This window comes from Bos taurus, chromosome 8, assembly GCF_002263795.3.
Source record: "Bos taurus isolate L1 Dominette 01449 registration number 42190680 breed Hereford chromosome 8, ARS-UCD2.0, whole genome shotgun sequence".
Lineage (NCBI taxonomy): Eukaryota > Metazoa > Chordata > Mammalia > Artiodactyla > Bovidae > Bos > Bos taurus.
Genome location: NC_037335.1, coordinates 22,907,449 through 22,926,810, shown reverse-complemented (window position 1 = coordinate 22,926,810; position 19,362 = coordinate 22,907,449). Strand labels below are relative to the sequence as shown.

The 19,362-nt window shown below is 42.1% G+C and overlaps 2 protein-coding genes across 2 annotated transcripts; both read right to left on the bottom strand.

Annotated features, from left to right (window-relative positions):
- Nucleotides 1-8,062: 8,062 nt before the first annotated feature.
- Nucleotides 8,063-8,650, bottom strand: LOC781778 (interferon omega-1). Its single transcript, XM_059889371.1, has one exon. The coding sequence runs from the start codon at nt 8,648-8,650 to the stop codon at nt 8,063-8,065; it is 588 nt and encodes a 195-aa protein (XP_059745354.1).
- A 9,741-nt stretch (nt 8,651-18,391) lies between these two features.
- IFNAG (interferon alpha G) lies at nt 18,392-18,961 on the bottom strand. Its single transcript, NM_001172040.1, is given in 1 exon segment — nt 18,392-18,961. A coding segment is annotated over 1 exon segment (570 nt).
- Nucleotides 18,962-19,362: the final 401 nt, after the last annotated feature.

Below are 19,362 nucleotides of genomic sequence, written 5' to 3'. Positions count from 1 at the left end.
CGAGGCTGTGGCAGAGGGGAGCATGAGGCCAGGACGAACAACACGGAGCTTGGGGCATGGCTGCTTCTGACAGAAGCTCAAGGAAGGCCCAATCCTGGGTCAGTTGACTGCCCTTTGCTTTGGAAGATCAGCTATCTCAGTTTCCTTTCAATTAATCCATGTAGGATTAGTTTCATGAGAGAAGGAAGAAGTCAAACCCACCACCTAACAAGAGGTGAATGACTAGATTGCCAGTTGCTAGAACACGAATCCTCTTTGGCAGTGTCTTGGAGCCCAACCTTCCTGAGCATCTGCCTAGGTAACAAATCCGCCCAGGCAATGAGAAGATGCTTTGAGAAAAACTAAAAGGAAATGGAATTAAATGATTCCAAAAGACCCTGATCTTAATCAGGGAAATGGTAATTATGATATTAAAATAATCACTGAATTTTATTGCTTGCTACTAATGGACTAGCCACTTTCCAAGTTCTTTACAATTTTAACTGAATCCTCTCATTAACTCTTAGGTCACACGTACTTAGAATCCTGGAGAACAATATAAATCTGGACAAATGAACTATTCCAATAGCAGCAAAGATTCAAGGGCAAACCTTGGGGGCTTTGATTTGTCTGAAGGATCCCATTAAAAAATAAAAGGAAGGGTGAAAATCAGCATGACGTTAAGGAACCAATGAAGTAAGTGAGGAGGAGAATGAGATGACAAAGACCCCTTAATCCATTTCAAATGCCAAAAGGCCACTATCTATTGTTTTGTAGGGCTACAGGGTGTGGTCTGAAGTCAGCAGAACTAAGATTTAATTTAAATAGCGAAATCACTATTAAGTAGTTAGAAGGGAATAGATTGTTCTGCCAGCTTAAAAAAAAAAGCAGGTGTTTGCTCATTGGCTAGTGGTTAGGATCCAGCACTTTCACTGCTGTGACCTGATTTCAGTCCCTGGATCCCTGGTTGGGGAAGTCTAATCACACAAGCCACGCAGAAGGAAGTCTAAGCTTTTATGAGTGGTTTCTTCAATGAAATATAGTGAAATAACTTTATTATCCCTATGAGAAGTGAGCCCTCTTTTCTATATATTTTAAACTCTTGACCTTTCTTGTGAGTTTAAGTACAAAGAAAAAGCATCCAACAGTTTCTCGCCACATGAGCTCTGACGTTGCTCCTTCAGGATGACAATGAAAACATCTTTCCTCAGCAGGTTCTGCAGAATGAAGTCACTACTCACTGCAGTCCTGACCTCCAACACACCCTGATAGGAGTTCAGGATGGAGATCAGGAACGAGGCACTCTGTGCTCTGGGAAAACTGACACAGCAGGTCAGCAGAGAGTTAGATAATTTCCAGAGGAAATTTATGAACCCAATTTTGCACCTTCTCATGGGTAGAAAAGCTCTAAAATCCTTCAGAGAGACATCTGTTCCTCCTGATTCTCAGCCACATTCTCCCAAGATGTGAGCTTATCTGCACGTCACCCCTTCACCACAATCACATGCATCCTGACCTCCCCGACATCTGTGGAGCAGTCCCTTAGAGCAGAAGAGAGGCTGACCTCCAGCCTGTAGTCCTCAGCAAGTCCTCCTGAGAAAATGAACTCCCACAGCCTGCTGTTCTCATTCTAAAGGAGGACACCTGCATTGCTCACCTCCAGTCCAGACGGGTCATCCTGGTGTCGAGTCCAGTGAAGAACCTCTGCTCCTTGTTTTCCAGCTTCTGCTCAGGATGTGGATGTTGAGGAGGCCTGTTTGTGACAAAAGGGAAAGACATACGTGCTTCCTAGACAGAAGCAGGGAAGATTTTTCTCCTTAGCAGGGAGACACTGGCTTGACTTGTGAAGTAAGCTTCAATGCCTTATGTAGTTATCATTTTTTTTAAATTTCTAGATCAACTTATTAAACATCATTAAGTAATAGTATAGAATTGACATTGAAAAGTTATTTAGAAAATAATTTGTTAATAAAATGATACTTTTACCAGTAATAAAGGAATGTTTTTTACTTGTTTTAGGACCCTAATCCTCAAGAAGCTTTCTACAGCTCTCAATGTACTTTAAATGTCCTCCGAGGAGCTCCCCTGGTGGCTCAGTGGTAAGGAATCTGCCTGCCAAGGCAGGTGACACATAGGACTACATGTGGTCTAGAGGCTGTGAAGCCTGTGCACCACAGCCATTGAGCCTGTGCTCTAGACCCCGGGACCGCCATGACTGAAGCCCGAGTGCCCTAGAGCCCAAGTGGTCCTGTTTGACCACTTCCAATTTGCCTTGATTAATGGTCCTGACATTCCAGGTTCCTATGAAATATTGCTCCTAATAGCATCGGACTTTGCTTGTATCACCAGTCACATCCACAACTGGGTATTGTGTTTGCTTTGGCTCCATCCCTTCATTCTTTCTGGAGTTATTTCTCCACTGATCTCCAGTAGCATATTGGGCACCTACTGACCCGGGGAGTTCTTCTTTCAGTATCCTATCATTTTGCCTTATCATACTGTTCATAGGGTTCTCAAGGCAAGAATACTGAAGTGGTTTGCCATTTCCTTCTCCAGTGGACCACATTCTGTCAGACCTCTCCACCATGACCCACCCATCTTGGGTGGCCCCACAGGGCATGGCTTAGGTTCACTGAGTTAGACAAGGCTGTGTGGTCCTAGTGTGATTAGATTGATTAGTTTTCTGTGATTATAGTTTCAGTGTGTCTGCCCTCTGATGCCCCCTTGCAATACCTACTGTCTTACTTGGGTTTCTCTTACCTTGGACATGGGGTATCTCTTCACGGCTACTCCAGCAAAGCGCAGCCGCTGCTCCTTACCTTGGATGAAGGATGTCTGGGGAGGCCTTACAAATAGCTGTGAAAAGAAGAGAAGTGAAAGCAAAGGAGAAAAGGAAAGATATAAGCATCTGAATGGAGAAGGCAATGGCACCCCAGTCCAGTACTCTTGCCTGGAAAATCCCATGGATGGAGGAGCCTGGTAGGCTGCAGTCCATGGGGTCGCTAAGAGTTGGACACGACTTCACTTTCACTTTCACTTTTCGCTTTCATTCATTGGAGGAGGAAATGGCAACCCATTCCAGTGTTCTTGCCTGGAGAATCCCAGGGATGGGGAAGCCTGGTGGGCTTCCATCTATGGGGTCGCACAGAGTCGGACACGACTGAAGTGACTTAGCAGTAGCAGCAAGCACCTGAATGCAGAGTTCCAAATAACAGCAAGAAGAGATAAAAAACCTTCCTCAGCGATCAATGCAAAGAAATAGAGGAAAACAACAGAAGGGGAAAGACTAGAGATCTCTTCAAGAAAATTAGAGATACCAAGGAAACATTTCATGCAAAGATGGGCTCGATAAAGGACAGAAATGGTATGGGCCTAACAGAAGCAGAAGATATTAATAAGAGGTGGCAAGAATACCCAGAGAATTGTACAAAAAAGAGCTTCATGACCAAGATAATCATGATGGGGTGATCACTCACCTAGAGCCAGACATCCTGGAATGTGAAGTCAAGTGGGCCTTAGAAAGCATCACTATGAACAAAGCTAGTGGAGGTGATGGAATTCCAGTTGAGCTATTCCAAATCCTGAAAGATGATGCTGTGAAAGTGCTGCACTCAATATGTCAGCAAATTTGGAAAACTCAGCAGTGGCCACAGAACTGGAAAAGGTCAGTTTTCATTCCAATCCCAAAAAAAGGCAATGCCAAAGAATGCTCAAACTACCACACAATTGCACACATCTCACACTCTAGTAAAGTAATGCTCAAAATTCTCCAAGCCAGACTTCAGCAATATGTGAACTGTGAACTTACAGATGTTCAAGCTGGCTTTAGAAAAGGCAGAGGAACCAGAGATCAAATTGCTAACATCTGCTAGATCATCGAAAAAGCAAGAGAGTTCCAGAAAAACATCTATTTCTGCTTTATTGACTATGCCAAAGCCTTTGTCTGTGTGGATCACAATAAACTGTGGAAAATTCTGACAGAGATGGGGATATCAGACCACCTGACCTGCCTCTTGAGAAACCTATATGCAGGTCAGGAAGCAACAGTTACAACTGGACATGGAACAACAGACTGGTTCCAAATAGGAAAAGGAGTACATCAAGCCTGTATACTGTCCCCCTGTTTATTTAACTTCTATGCAGAGTACATCATGAGAAACGCTGGGCTGGAAGAAGCACAAGCTGGAATCAAGATTGCCGGGAGAAATATCAATAACCTCAGATATGCAGATGACACCACCCTTATGGCAGAAAGTGAAGAGGAACTAAAAAGCCTCTTGATGAAAGTGAAAGAGGAGAGTGAAAAAGGTGGCTTAAAGCTCAACATTCAGAAAAAGAAGATCATGGCATCTGGTCCCACCACTTCATGGGAAATAGATGGGGAAACAGTGGAAACAGTGTCAGACTTTATTTTTCTGGGCTCTAAAATCACTGCAAATGGTGATTGCAGCCATGAGATTAAAAGACGCTTACTCCTTGGAAGGAAAGTTATGACCAACCTAGATAGCATATTAAAAGCAGAGACATTACTTTGCTAACAAAGGTCTGTCTAGTCAAGGCTATGGTTTTTCCAGAGGTTATGTATGGATGTGAGAGTTGGACTGTGAAGAAGGCTGAGCACCGAAGAATTGATGCTTTTGAACTGTAGTGTTGGAGAAGACTCTTGAGAGTCCCTTGGACTGCGAGGAGATCCGACCAGTTCATTCTAAAGGAGATCAGCCCTGAGTGTTCTTTGGAAGGAATGATGCTAAAGCTGAAACTCCCGTACTTTGGCCACCTCAATCAAAGGGTTGACTCTGATGCTGGGAGGGATTGGGGGCAGGAGGAGAAGGGGAGGACAGAGGATGAGATGGCTGGATGGCAGCACCGACACAATGCACATAAGTTTGGGTGAACTCCTGGAGTTGCTGATGGACAGGGAGGCCTGGTGTGCTATTTATGGGGTCTTAAAGAGTCGGACATGACTTAGCGACTGAAGTGAACTGAACTGAACACATTCCTTGATGCTGTCATCCCTTATTATGGCTCATTCATCCTGAATTGATTACTAATTAAATGTTACAATGCTACTGGGAACATGATTACCAAGAACTTGCCAAACAAATTCCACAGACTTTCAATCTTAAACAAGTGACGTTAACAGCAACTACAAATTCCTTAGCCCTTAAAAGGGACACTTAATCCTTCCAACACAGTTGAACCTGAGTTGTAAATATTCTCATTTCCAGGAGCCACCTGCTAAGACTTTATTTGAAAAAACAATCTAAGAAAATGGAAGTCCAGGTTTCAAAACCTATTATGTCAAATTCCAAACTCCACCTCCCTATCCATACCATAAACACTGTGCAAATTGTACGTATTGAACCATCGCTTATTTTCCTATTTCACTAACACACGTTGTGCCTTTGTTTTCCATACCTTGCTGTTACAGTACTTTATATTTTCATTAGTTTATCATCTACCTCCAAAATTCTAGATGAATTGAGCAATTGATAAAGTATCCTGATTATTTTATGTAATAAGCAAAATGAAATTATCAATTGGTAATTCTTTCTGAGAATCTAAATGTGATTGACAAAATTAATGATTCTAATAATTATAAAATAATCATATTTAACTGTCCAAGATGATTTATATACATTGCTCAATTAACCATCACCATAAACTTGAGATGCATGATAGATAAAGCCCTTGAGAATTATAGCCATTGCAAGAGATTGGATTACAAACATTTCAGTGAATCTCTGTAGGAAACAGGCTTCCCTGGTGGGAAAGAATCTTTCAGTGGATTAAAGAATCCACGTGTCCATGCAGGAGAGGGGTGTTAGATCCTGGATTGGGAAAGTCCTCTGGAGGAGGAAATGGCAACATACTCCAGTATTGTCTGGGGAATCCCAAACAGAGAAACCTGGCAGGCTACAGTCCATGGGGTCACAAAGAGTCAAATAAGACTTAGCGACTAAACAATGAGAACAACTGTAGAAAACACCAAGCTGACAAGGCTCTTGTGGATTTAGGTTAAAAATACTTAATGCTACCAAATTACATGAATATGGGAAATGACTGGAAGAATAGAAGACGAGATATGCTAACAGGTGAAATGTTAGGGATGGAGCAGAGCATCCCCGTTGCCATCAGCAGGGAGACCAGAGTTTCAGAAATTCAGCTCTTCATCTGGGTCTCAGTGAAACAGCTCAGGTCCTGCACTAAGCTAAGTCCTCCAAGCTCCCTTCGGGGCGTCCCAGCGGCCGGGATGTGCACCTGAACTCTCAGTAATGGACAGGACGCGCCTCCACGTCCAGCGCCACGAACTGTCGCGCAGGATCCAGGGGAGAACCGAGGAGTCCCCGTTGGCAAGAGCCTTGACCCCGGCGAGGCGCCGCCGCCACAGCCCAGGGAGCCTGAGGGGCCCGGGGAGCAGTGAGGAAACTTCCTTTTGGGTCCCACTGCCCAGGGGAGCTTTAATGCTACTTTGCTCAGATCCTTAGATTTCTGCACCTGCCCCCATGTCCTCCCTCCCCTTCCTAGGAGGAGATTTCGGCCAGATCTATTTACACCGGGCCATTTATGCTGCGATTGATGGCTGGAAATCAGAGCAAGTTGTGAAGTATTTTCAAATTCAGGGTTGTTTCTGGGGAGAAAGACTAATTCTTTCAGGGATTCAGGGAAAAGAAAAAGGCACCTGAAATCTGGACAGAAATCTATTAGATATTCAGACCCTCCAGTGGGAAGACTTGGGGACAAGACTGAGACTTAAAGGGAAAAGTATTTCATTTAATATTAATATAAATGGTTAATTTCTCTTGCAATGTTAATTGGTTAAAAAATATTTCAGAATTTATACTGAAGGTCATTAAGTTATGTCTGACTCTTTGAGACTTCATGGATCATACAGTTCATGGAATTCTCCAGGCCAGAATTCTAGAGTGGATAGGCATTCCCTTCTCTTCCCAACTCAGGGATCGAACCCACGTCTCTCATATTGCAGGCAGATTCTTTGCCAAATGAGCCATTAGGGAAGCCCAAGAATACTGGAGTGGGTAGCCTGTCCCTTCTCCAAGGGATCTTCCTGTCTCAGTAATCTAACCGGGATCTCCTACATTGCAGGTGGATTCTTATAATTTATAAGTAATTATAAATAACTGAAAATGTATAAGTCTTAAATATCAAGTTAAGATATTTTATGACCAAACAAAACTTTAGTTTAAGTTCTTGGCTTCAGTGGAAGCAAAATCATCAGTACTGTTTTGAAAACTGCTTCCTAGTTTATCTCACTTCATTGCACAAATGCCATATTTGACTAACCTATGACCCAGTAACTACCATAAATAATTAATTTCAGTTTACAAAATCCCTTTTTCTCTCATTTTTTCAACCAAGGGTCTTCCCTAGTGGCTCAGACAGTAAAGAATCTGCCTGAAATGCAGCTTCCATCCTTGGTTGGGGAAGATCCCCTGGGAAAGGAAATTGCAACATACTGGCGACCCACTCCAGTGTTCTTGCCTGGGGAGTCCTGGGGACGGGGGAGCCTGGTGGGCTGCCGTCTATGGGGTCGCACAGAGTTGGACACTACTGAAATGACTTAGCAGCAGCAGTGTAATCTTGCCTGGAGAATCCTGTGGACAAAGGAGCCTGGTGGGCTATAGTCTATGGGGTCACAAAAGAGTCACACTTTACTTAGCAACTAAACAAAAAATAACAAAAAACTCCAGAAGTTTACCTTGATAATATTTAATAAACACAATGAATTACAAATTTAATGAAATAAACATGAATGTATTTGCTAAATTTTAATATAATGTAAACAAATATATTTTATATGGAAAAATAAATATGAGGAAATAAAAGAATAAATATAACAAAATAAATAAGCAAACAAACAATAACATCAGAGCTGTCTACACTTCAGGACTGATGCACCAGCAGCCACAAAAATAATTTACATATATTCATTTACTACTGACAAAGTATTGGCTGAAGTAATTCAACAAATTTGCTGGCTAAAGCAGAATTCAGAGTCTTCTGAAATGACCCCAGGTGAGTATACAAGGATGATGTGGCATCTTAGTCAGTGAGGGTCATGTCAAGGTGAGTTCAGGTCTCCATCCATCATTCTTAACCTTTCTTGCAAGCTGGTCGATGAAGAGAAGGATCTCATGATTTCCATTATGATGATTTCCCAGGCACAGTCGCTGTATTCCTTCTCTTTCAGGTAGACATGGATGCCCTGGAAGTACCTCTTCACGGCCAGTGTGGGGCCCGTCCTTCCCAGGGCAGAGTCTTCCTTTCCCGTCAACAGGCCCAGGCAGGCATCCAGGTTGTCCAGCTGCTGATGGAGTCCAGTGCGGAGCTGCTCCAGGAGAGTGGTGTCCCAGGCAGCAGAGGAGCGCTCTGTGTGGAAGAGGTTGAAGCTCTGCTGGAGCATCTCATGGAGCACAGAGATGGCCTGGGCCTCGTGGAGCTGGCCGCCCTCCACCATCTCCTGGGGGAAAGCGAAGTCTTTTCTGTCCTGCAGACAGAAGCGAGGGGAGAGTCTCCTCATTTGGCCCAGGAGCCTGAGGTTCTGCCTGCCAACCAGCACGTGGTTCTGAGACAGGTCACAGCCCAGGGATCTTCCCGGGCCATAGCTGACCAGCACCAGGGCCATCAGTAGAGAGAGCACAAAGGCCATGGGGAAGATGAGGCTGCTGCTGGGCTGGCTGGGAAGGCGTCTGGTGGAACCTTGAGGTAGGTTCTCTGATGGCATTGTTTCTAAGCAAGGCCATTAAATAGGGAACATGGTAATTTTCATTTTCTAATCATTTCTATACACTTTTACTTCCTTTTTTGATTTTCATTTATGTATTCTGAATATGGTCAAAGAAAATGTCATCAATCTAAACTGTTTATTTTATCTATCTCCAAAAGCTTTAAATGTACCCATCTAAATGGAAATTTATCAATCAAATGAGAAAGATCTGTGTCTTATGTCTGAATTGATATGGGTTTCTAAGTTTCACTGGGCATTTCTGTCCCTCTGTCTCGTCTCTGAGAATGCAGGGTCTGAGGATCAGGCTACTAGATTAGGAGAAACAGCCTTCTTTCTTTTACTTGAGTACAATTTTTCGTTTAAACTTTATATATGCATTTTCATTTACTGACTTACTGGACTAGATTTGTCCTGCTGCTCCTGCTGTAATCCTTCTAATTCATGATGAGATACGAACAATAAAGGGAAGTAAAGACAGGCAGAGGGGCTGTATCTCTATCACCTTCAAGACTTTAGATTTCTTGTTTCCCTTTGCAGCTTTTCCTACAAAGTAAAATTTGAGATGTTTTTTGTGGGCAAAAAGAAAACAAGTGTAAGTCTCAATGTCATGAATATTATAGAAGGGAAGTATTCTGACACAATGACATATTCTGAGTTAGCAAACTTCAGTGCAGCAAATCTGGGGACGAGGCTGTGGCAGAGGGGAAGGATGAGGTCAGTATGATGAACAGAAAGGCTGGGACATGGCTGCTTCTGACAGAAGTTCAACGAAGGTCAAGTCCTTGGTCAGTTGACTGCTCTTTGCTTTTCAAGATCAGCTGCATCATTTTTCTTTCTTTTAATCAATGTAGGATCAGTTTCAGGAGAGAAGGAAGAAGTCACACCCACCAGCTCACAAGAGATGGGCAACTAGAACCCCAGTTGCTGCAACATTAACCCTCTCTGGCAGGATCAAGGACACCAGCCTTGCTGAGCATCTGTCTCAGATGATAAATCCACTTAGACAATGAGAAGATGCTTTGCAAAAACTAGAATTAAAAAGAAGGGAATCAAATGATTCCAAAGATACTTATGTTAATCCCCAGGTAGTAGTAATCATGATGTTAAAAAGTAACTGAATTTTATTGCTTGCTACTAGCAGACTAGGCACTTTCTAAGGTCTTTAAAATATTAAATCAATCCTGTCATTAATCCTGCTGGGACCATACCCACTTATCCAGCTGGAAAGAAATATAAATCTGAACCACTGGACTATTCCCAGTGTACCAAAGGTACACAGGCATATTTTAGGAGCTTTACAATGATTTGTCTGAACAAGCCTGTTTAAAAAAGTGAAGAGTGTAGATGAACATGATATTTAGGAACCAATGAAATACATAGACAGAGGAGAGTGAGATGACGAAGGACCTGTAATCCATTTCAGATGCCAAAGGGTTACATTCTATGGTTTTGTTAAGGCAATTCGGAATGGGATCTGAGTCTACAGAATTGACATTAAGTTTTAATCAAAAATAAACTAATAAATACCTAGAAGACTATAGATTTTTCTGCCAGTTGAAAGGAAAAAAAAGCATTAGTTTTCTAATCTAGTGGTCTAGTGGTCAGGATCCAGCACTTTCACTTCTGAGGTCTGAGTTCAACTCCTGGTAGGAAACCAAGAACCCACAACCCTTGAGGCACAAAGTCTGAGATTTTATGAGTGATTTCTTCAGCGAAATATAGTAAATTATTAACTGTACGAGAGGTGAACCCTATAATCTATGTATTTTATGCCCTTAACTTTTCTCATGAGTTTATGGACAGAGAAAAAGTACCTAACAATTTCTTGCCACATGAGCTCCGACATTTCTCCTTCAGGATGACGACTAAAATGTCATTCACCATCTTGTTCTACATGAATGAAGTCACTAGCCACTTAGTCCCTGATCTCCAATTCTCCCTGATAGAGGTTCAGGTTGGAAATCAGGAATGAGACACTCTGTGCTCTGGAAAAATTAGCAAAACAGGCCTTAAGATACTTTAGATCATTTCTGGAGAAAGTTTTATGAAGCTAACTTTTTGCAACATATACATAGAAAAGCACTAAACTCATTCATAGAGACATTTGTTATCCTGACTCTCAGCCATCTTCTACCAAGATGTGAGGTGTCTTCATGTAACCTCTTCACTGCAATTACATATACGGACCTCCCCTGACCTTGGAGCAGTTCCTGGGAGCTGATGAGATGCTGTCCTCCTAGGTATAACCTGCAGCAAGTCCTCCCCAAAACTGAACTCTCCGCTCTCACATTGCTTTGTTTTGTTTTGTTTTCAGTTGAGAATGACCTCACTGATTTCCCAGAGGACCTCTTCAGGTCTGAAAGTGAAAGTGACTCAGTCGTGTCTGACTCTTCGTGACCCACAGACTGTAGCATGCCAGGCTTCCCTGTCCATCACCACCTCCCAGAGCCTACTCAAACTCATGTCCATCCAGCCATCTCATACTCTGTCATCCCCTTCTCCTCCTGCCCCCAATCCCTCCCAGCATCAGGGTCTTTTCCAATGAGTAAACTGTTTGCATTAGGTGGCCAAAGTATTGGAGTTTCTGCTTCAGCATCACTCCTTCCAATGAACACCCAGAACTGATCTCCTTTAGAATGGACTGGTTGGATCTCCAAGGGACTCTCAAGAGTCTTCTCCAACACCACAGTTCAAAAGCCTCAATTCTTTGGTGTTCAGCTTTCTTTATAGTCCAACTCTCACATCCATACATGACTACTGGAAAAACCACAGCTTTGACCATATGGACCTTTGTTGGCAAAGTAATGTCTCTGCTTTTTAATATGCTGTCTAGGTTGGTCATAGCTTTTCTTCCAAGAAGCAAACATTTTTTTAATTTCATGGTTACAATCACCATCTGCACTAAATGTATTAAAAGCCCAGCCCTTGTCTCTTCTATCAAACTTGTTTTTATTGTTTTTTGTCTTTCAAAGAGGCAAAGACATCATGATGGAATTTTAAGAACTTCCTTGGATTGCATTATCCCCAGGAACACCTAGTCCTGCTCTGTGATAACTTGCTGGGTCCTGAGAGAGTCAATTCCTAGGCAGGTTGATAAGAAGTCTAGGGTCCCCAAGGAGGAGAAAGGTGTCTGGGGCTCTCAAGGAGGAGGTAGGGGTCTGGAATTCTCAAGGAGGAAAGGACAAACTTTTTTCTATGTTCCTTAGTAAGGATTATATAACAACAATGGATCCTACTTGAGGACATGTTTCTCCTTCCTGAAAACCTTCTGACTAATCCTGTTATCTTAAAATGTATATTGTGGGAGTGGGTCTAGTAGGATCTTTACAACCTTGGGACATTCTTTTGATTTACTGTCATAACCAATTTAAAAAGTATATAACTCCCTTGCTAACACTAGCAAGGGGGGCACTCTCCGTACCCCTTTTGATATCTATGTCAGAAGCTTTCCCTGTCTCTTTTTCATACTGTAGTAAAACTTTGCTATACAAAAGTTCTTGAGTGATCAAGCCTGGTCCCTGGTCCCTGGTCCTGAAGCTAAATCTTCTTCCTCGGAGATGATGAATCTGACATCATTCACTGTAAGCTCATTCCTAAGGAAGAAACAAGTCTGAAGCTGTGACGGGAGTGACTGTCGCCCCTTCCAGGACTCTGCAGGCTGCTGTGGTATGAATGTCACCCGTGCTGGGTGACACAGCTGGTGGCCAGGCCCTTGTGCTCTGTCTCTGGGCTCTCAGCATCCACTTCAGTCTTCTCAGTCTCTGAAAAGGAATGTTCTGGAGAAACGCTTGCCTCAGTGCAGCTCATCTATGTGGTTCCATGTCCTGAGGACCTGCTGCTGCTCCACGAACACTTTAAACATCTCTGTTCTCCTTCCAAGTTCTCAAGCTTCCAAGTTCCAAGCTTCCAAGTTTTGGCTCCATGTTTCCTGCGCTTTGGGCTTTTTGAGCAAATGAGATTCCTGAACCAGGTGAGCTCCTCCTAGTGCAGTCAGCACAGGAAGAGCCCAGGTAGAGCCTCAGAGGAGCCCCTGGTGTCTCCACCATTGTTCACTGTGGGGCAGGGTTCCTTCTATTTTCTGTGTTTCTCTGAGAGGCTGGACAGTCTGGACCTGCAGCGATTGGCCGGCTGAGTGGGTGAAGTCATAGGAGAGTGTCTGACAAACCTAGAACTTTTACTCAGCTTCTGCTTTTAGTTGGTGGTTTGCAACCATAAGGGGAAATTGACAACTAGAAACCGTAACGGAGAAGGACACAGCTATATGAATGGAAAGGACGCCTTCATGCAGAGTGAATGAGGAGAGCATGCTGGGGATTTCTACACTGAGAGGAGTGAATGATTGTGATATTTGATTGAAACAATGAGATCAAGGATAGTGCAGAGAGGAAGGCAGAATTATACCATGTATCAGAATCAGCAGGTGTATGGTATATTATGTATGTAGTATACTTTAATCAATAACCTCAGATACGCAGATGACACTAGCCTTATGGCAGAAAGCTAAGAAGAACTAAAGATCCTCTTGATGAAAGTGAAAAAGGAGAGTGAAAAAGTTGGCTTAAAACTCAGCATTCAGAAAACTAAGATTATGACATACGGTCCCATTGCTTCCTGGCAAATAGATGGGGAAACAATGGAAACAGTGAGAGACTTTATTTCTGGGGGCTCCAAAATCACTGCAGATGTTGAGTGCAGCCATGAAATTAAAAGACACTTGCTCCTTGGAAGAAAAGCTATGACCAACCTAGAAAGCATATTAAAAAGCAGAGACATTACTTTGCCAACAAAGGTCTGTCTAGTCAAAGCTATGCTTTTCCCAATAGTCATGTATGGATGTGAGAGTTGGACTATAAAAGCTGAGCACTGAAGAACTGATGCTTTTGAACTGGTGTTGGAGAAGACTCTTGAGAGTCCCTTGGACTGCAAGGAGATCCAACCAGTCCATCCTAAAGGAGATCAGTCCTGAATATTCATTGGAAGGACATGCTGAAGCTGAAACTCCAAAACGTTGGCCACCTGATGTGAAGAACTGACTTATTGGAAAAGACCCTGCTGCTGGGAAAGATTGAAAGCAGGAGGAGAAGGGAATGACAGAGGATGAGATGGTTAGATGGCATCACCGACTCGATGGACATGAGTGTGAGCAACCTCCGGGAGTTGGTGATGGACAGGGAAGCCTGGCGTGCTGCAATCCATGGGGCCGCAAAGAGTTGGACACAACTGAGAGACTGAACTGAACTGAGTATACTTTATAATATGTTTTCATATGATGTATATGTATATTATTATGTATATAACTACATAATAATTGATGGAACACTTTCCCCCATTCTTTTCTTAGATTTGTTTGCAGTTACAGAGAGATGGTAGGAGAGTTCATTATCGCCATTTAGATTTATATGTAAAAAAACAATAAAATAGGCACTACCTGTTTAGCCTCAGTGGGTGATACTCTGCTAAGTGTTCTTGAATGTTCTGGTTTATCTGGTACTCAAAACAACTCTAGAAACATTTTCACTTACTCTATATTTGAGGAGGCTGACGCTCAGGGAAGTTCAATGATTTCCTGTGATTACCTGTATGTCCTGACAGAGTCTAGACTCGATGCAGGATCTCATATGACATAGAAATCATTCTTTAACTTTCAGCCTGTGTGATTCTCAATCCTTTGCTTTCTTCTTTGATGCTTTGGGAAGATCATTTCTCCTGGGTGGCTCCCAAGTGCCCTGGTTGTCCCAACTCTGGGCCCTTTGTAGACTCTCCTTAACTTTCTCAGCCTTCAAAATGAAAGGTCCTTGTAAGCGTTAGGTCATCTTCTCCTTCTACACTCGTCTCCTAAGGCACAATATCCACATAAGCTTCTACCAATGGGAAATCTGTCTTTAGGTGTTTCTTGGGCACTTATAGACTACATCTGCTTTCTCTCCTTCTTGAGAGTTCTCAGCTAGATTCCCATGAGAGAATCTCCTTTTGTCTAGCTATCATTGTAACAGGACGTTTAAATGAAATAATTAAGCATGATTACAGTTTTTAAATCTTTTTTTTCCAAACAGAAGTCTTCAGAAGAAGAGATTCTACGTTTGCTTTTTTCACCTCTGTATTATCAGAGCTATCATATATCTGATATAGAAATGTTGTATAGTCATTGAGTCATGTCTGACTCTGTGACCCCATGGACTGTAGCCCACCAGGCTCCTCTGTCCATGGGGCTTTCCAGGCAAGAATGCTGGAGTGGGTCGCCATTTCATTCTCCAGGAGATCTTCCCAACCTAGGGATCCAACTCACATCTTCTGCATCTCTTGCATTAGCAGGAGGATTCTCTACCACTGAGCCACCAGAGAAGTAATATAGAAATATAAGGTTTTTAAAATATAACCTACTAAAGAAGTGAATAATGAGTAGAAACTATCATCCATTTTTTAGTTTGTTTTGCAAATTTAGGCTATTTCTTTTTGTAAGAATAACAGCTCCAAGATGTCTCCTGAGGAAGAGCTTCATAAATTAAAAAAGAAAATAATTCGAGAGATGATAAAGGTAAGCATCCTTTATTATATTTGAATATATTATAAAGTTGAACATGATATTATATGAATAAAAATTTTAAATACCATACATAATATGACAGATTAAGTGCAGGGATAAGTAGGTGAATACATTAGAGCCTTAGCACTTTAGTCACTGTTAATTGACTGCTGGTCTGATAATTTCTAAATATCTACTGTATCTGAGTCTAGTTCTGATATTTTCTCTGTCTCTTCAAACTGTGTTTCTCCCCTTTTAGTATAGTGAGTTTCTGTCATACATTGAATATGATGGACGGGATAAAGGAAAAGAAGTAAATGTAGGATAAGGAGTTACATTTATCTTGCAAGGAGTTTGGCTGCGTTTACTTCTAGTCTTGTTTCTGTTTCTGCCTTGTTTTTTTTTTTTTTTTTATACCAGTCCCTCTGACTTATCCTTCTGCATTGGTCTTCTTGAAAATAGATTTATTAGACACATTTAACAAGTAACCACCAAAGGAGAAAGGTATATCTCTTGTTCACCATTCTTTTTTTTTTTTTCTTGTTCACCATTCTATTGTTAGCACAGAGTTCATAATTAATCCAAAAAATTATTCACAATGAGTATTCTTAGATTTTTCCATCATAGCTCCCATCATAAGCTTCTATTCACCTTACATCAGAGCTGTAATAGAAGTTGTTAATAAGCATCATTAGCTGGTTGAGTACATTTCTGTTGAGCCTCTTGGATCATCATTGTCATCTCACAGTGGAGCTGTAGTGTCTGTGATGCTAGGTAAAATCAGCCTCATGCTCTCCTGATTTCAGAGTCTATGTGATTTTACGTTCTTTTTCATTTCCTATTTTTCTGGGCAGGGGTTTTCTTGCTACTTCTGAATTACTTTCTGTATCACCTTGAGGTTAGTAGCCTAGTACGAAAGTAAAAATGGGAACATAAAGGGTCTGTACCATAATTTTCTGTAATGTTCAACACATCGATTTTCTTCTCCATTCAGCTTTCTTGGAAAGCCATCATTGTATCGGATACACTGAGGCAAAAAAAAAAACTAATGCAAATCTGACTTTGACGAGAGTAACAGACGTGAAGTGAATCCCCAGGTGAGTAAATGTCCATGGGACTTCGTTTGTTATAATCTTCTACCTACTCCAGTATGGTTCCTGCTGATTGATTCCACCACAACAGCTCTCAGTAAGGTCAGTTCCATCTATTTCCCATGTAGTGAATGGTTTCAACCATGGAGCAGCTTCTTGACATTCAGTTCAGTTCAGTTCAGTTGCTCAGTCATGTCCAACTCTTTGTGACCCCATGGTCTACAGGACGCCAGGCCTCCCTGTCCATCACCAACTCCCGGAGCCTACTCAAACTCATATCCATTGAGTCAGTGATGCCATCCAACCATCTCATCCTCTGTCATCCCCTTCTCCTCCTGCCTTCAGTCTTTCCCAGCATAAGGGACTTTCAACATCCAATTAATCAAAATAATGATACATTACCATTGTATGTGACTGAATCTCATGATTTAAAATAAATCCAATCTTGAACACTGATATGAGTTGTCTATATATCAAATCCATGAAATCCCTTCATAAGCAAAGTATTTCAAAAAGGGAAAACACTGCAGAGCAAAAAAAAAAAAAAAAAAAAGAAAAGAAAAAAATCCACCTTCTACTTTAGGTCCCACCCTATCGTCTCCTCCAATTCAGACAGCAAATATCTGAAAGCCATGTTCTAGATATTATCATTACCTTCTCTTCTTCATCCTTTCGTCTTGTCCACTATGGTTTCTGCTGATTAATTCTACCAAGAAAGCTCTCACTAAAAGGTCAATGTCATCTCTTTTCCCAAGTAGGAGGCACTTTCCATCTACATGTTCATGAATGCATTGCCTCTTAAGTGGTTGCAGCCTTTGCATCTGTCTTCTCACCATTCTCTCTTGTCCTGTTAACTTACGGCTACTCTCTCTCTGCTTCCTTTGTGACATTCCCTCCTTTTTAAGGTTAAGGTCATGGAACTCAATTTAAGTCCTTTTCTCATTCTGTATTCTCCTCCCATTTGATCACTTCTTCTGTTCCATGCTTTACACTTCATCAATTGCCATCTCCAAATCCAATGGACATTTGCACTGAAATGTCTCTTTGTCTAGTGCTGTGCTGTGCTAACTCGCTTCAGTTGTGTCTGACTCTTTGAGACCCTATGGACTGTCATCCACCAGGCTCCTCTATCCATGGAATTCCCCAGGCAAGAATACTGGTGTGGGTTGCCATTTCCTTCTCCAGGGATCTTCCGGACCAAGGGATTGAACCCATGCCTCCTGTGGCTCCTGCATTGCAGGCAGAGTATTTACTGCTGAGCGGTGGGGGAAGCCCACTAGTCTAGTAGTTAACTTTTATTTTTATGTCCTCACATAGCTTGATCCACCTTCTACTGAGGGAATTCCATTTTTCTCCTTTTTGTTTTTGCATTCAACCTAACTGATATTTTTTACAACTAATTAATACTATTTTTAAAATAATTAACACATTATTATGAATTAACTGATTATTGTTTCTAGGTTATTTTCCTTAAAAAAAATCAGAATTACAAAAAAGACTGGACTAGTTATGTTCACCTCTATGTTCTGAAGGCAACAAATACCCTGGCTAAAGGAAGTGTATTTTTACTTCTAACATGCAAGTTGTAAAAAAGGGTCAAGGAATTGTAAAATGTATTCTTGAATCAAGTTGCACATTCAGGTTTGGTGTTTCTTTTTTAAATAAACTGCAAATGAAGTTTTTATAGGAAGAATTTAATGAGTGAAGAAAAATAATAAACTGCATACAGAGTATATATATATTTCTCTTAATGACAACATATATATACACAAATATATATGGACAAGAATAATTTAAATCTTTATAAATAAGTAAATAAATAAATGTCCAAGTAGATAAATAAATGGATACATCAGCTAGGGCATCTGTGAGGAACCAGTGCCTATAGAGTAGAACATGATATCCTTTAATATTCCTGAAATCATGTGACATATTGATTCAGTTCAGTGCAGGATGACAGCAGAAATGAGAGTCCTTGACATGGCAGCGCAGGAGGACGTGTGGTCTGTTGGTCCATGAGAATCATTTCCGTGTTGACCCAGGTGTGTGTCAGTCCTTTCTCCTGAATCTCTCCTGCAAGTTTGTTGAAGAAGAGAAGGCTCTCATGACTTCTGCTCTGACAACCTCCCAGGCACAAGGGCTGTGTCTCTTCTCTTGCAGATAGAGAGTGAGTCTGTGGAAGTATTTCCTCACAGCCAGGCTGGAGTCCTCCTTGAGCAGGGGAGCCCCTCGAAGCCCCTCCTCCTGCCTCAGACAGAATTGCAGGTCAGTGAGCTGCTGATCCAGTGCAGCGCGGAGCTTGTCCAGGAGGCTCTCATCCCACACGGCGGCTGAGCCCTCTGCGCTGAGGAGCTGGAAGGTGTGCTGGGTCACCTCGTGGAGCACAGAGATGGCTTGAGCCTTCTGCAACTGGCTGCCACCCAGCGCCTCCTGGGGGAATGCAAAGTCATTTCTGTCCTGCAGGCAGGAGGAAGGGGAGACCCTCCTCAGTTGTCGCAGGAGCATCAGGACCCTCCTGTTGGCCAGGCTGTGGGTGTGAGGCAGGTGGCAGCCCAGAGAGCAGATGGCGTTGCAGCTGAGCAGCAGCAGGGCCAGGAGTAAGGACCAGGCTGGGGCCATCGGGGACCTTGCAGATGCTTGTGGCCTGGGGAGGTGGGTGACTCTGTGAACCTGCTCTCTTTGTTTTCTGAAGACCTTCCTTCAGGCCTGTGTCTTAAATAGGAGCCCATGGTTTCCATTTTCTGAAAGTTCCTTCTCACTTTCTACTTTTGTTTTTGCTTTTCATTTTGCACTCTCCAAATGGGTTCTGACAGCATTTCTCAACTGTTAATTTTTTTTTCATTATTGCCTCCCTTTCCCCCCATCCACAGTCTTTTGAGATATTTTTTCTGATTTGCCCACACTGTGAAGTTTTGATATCACAGATGTACTGTGGATCTATTTTATACTCCATGTATATCCTTATACATAGAGAATGGAAGTAGTCCACTTTCTCTTTGTATTGAATACATGGTTAAGTA

Coding starts and splice junctions, on each gene's coding strand:
- LOC781778 (XM_059889371.1), bottom strand. CDS start 8,650: ATGGCCTTTGTGCTCTCTCTACTGATGGCCCTGGTGCTGGTCAGCTAT.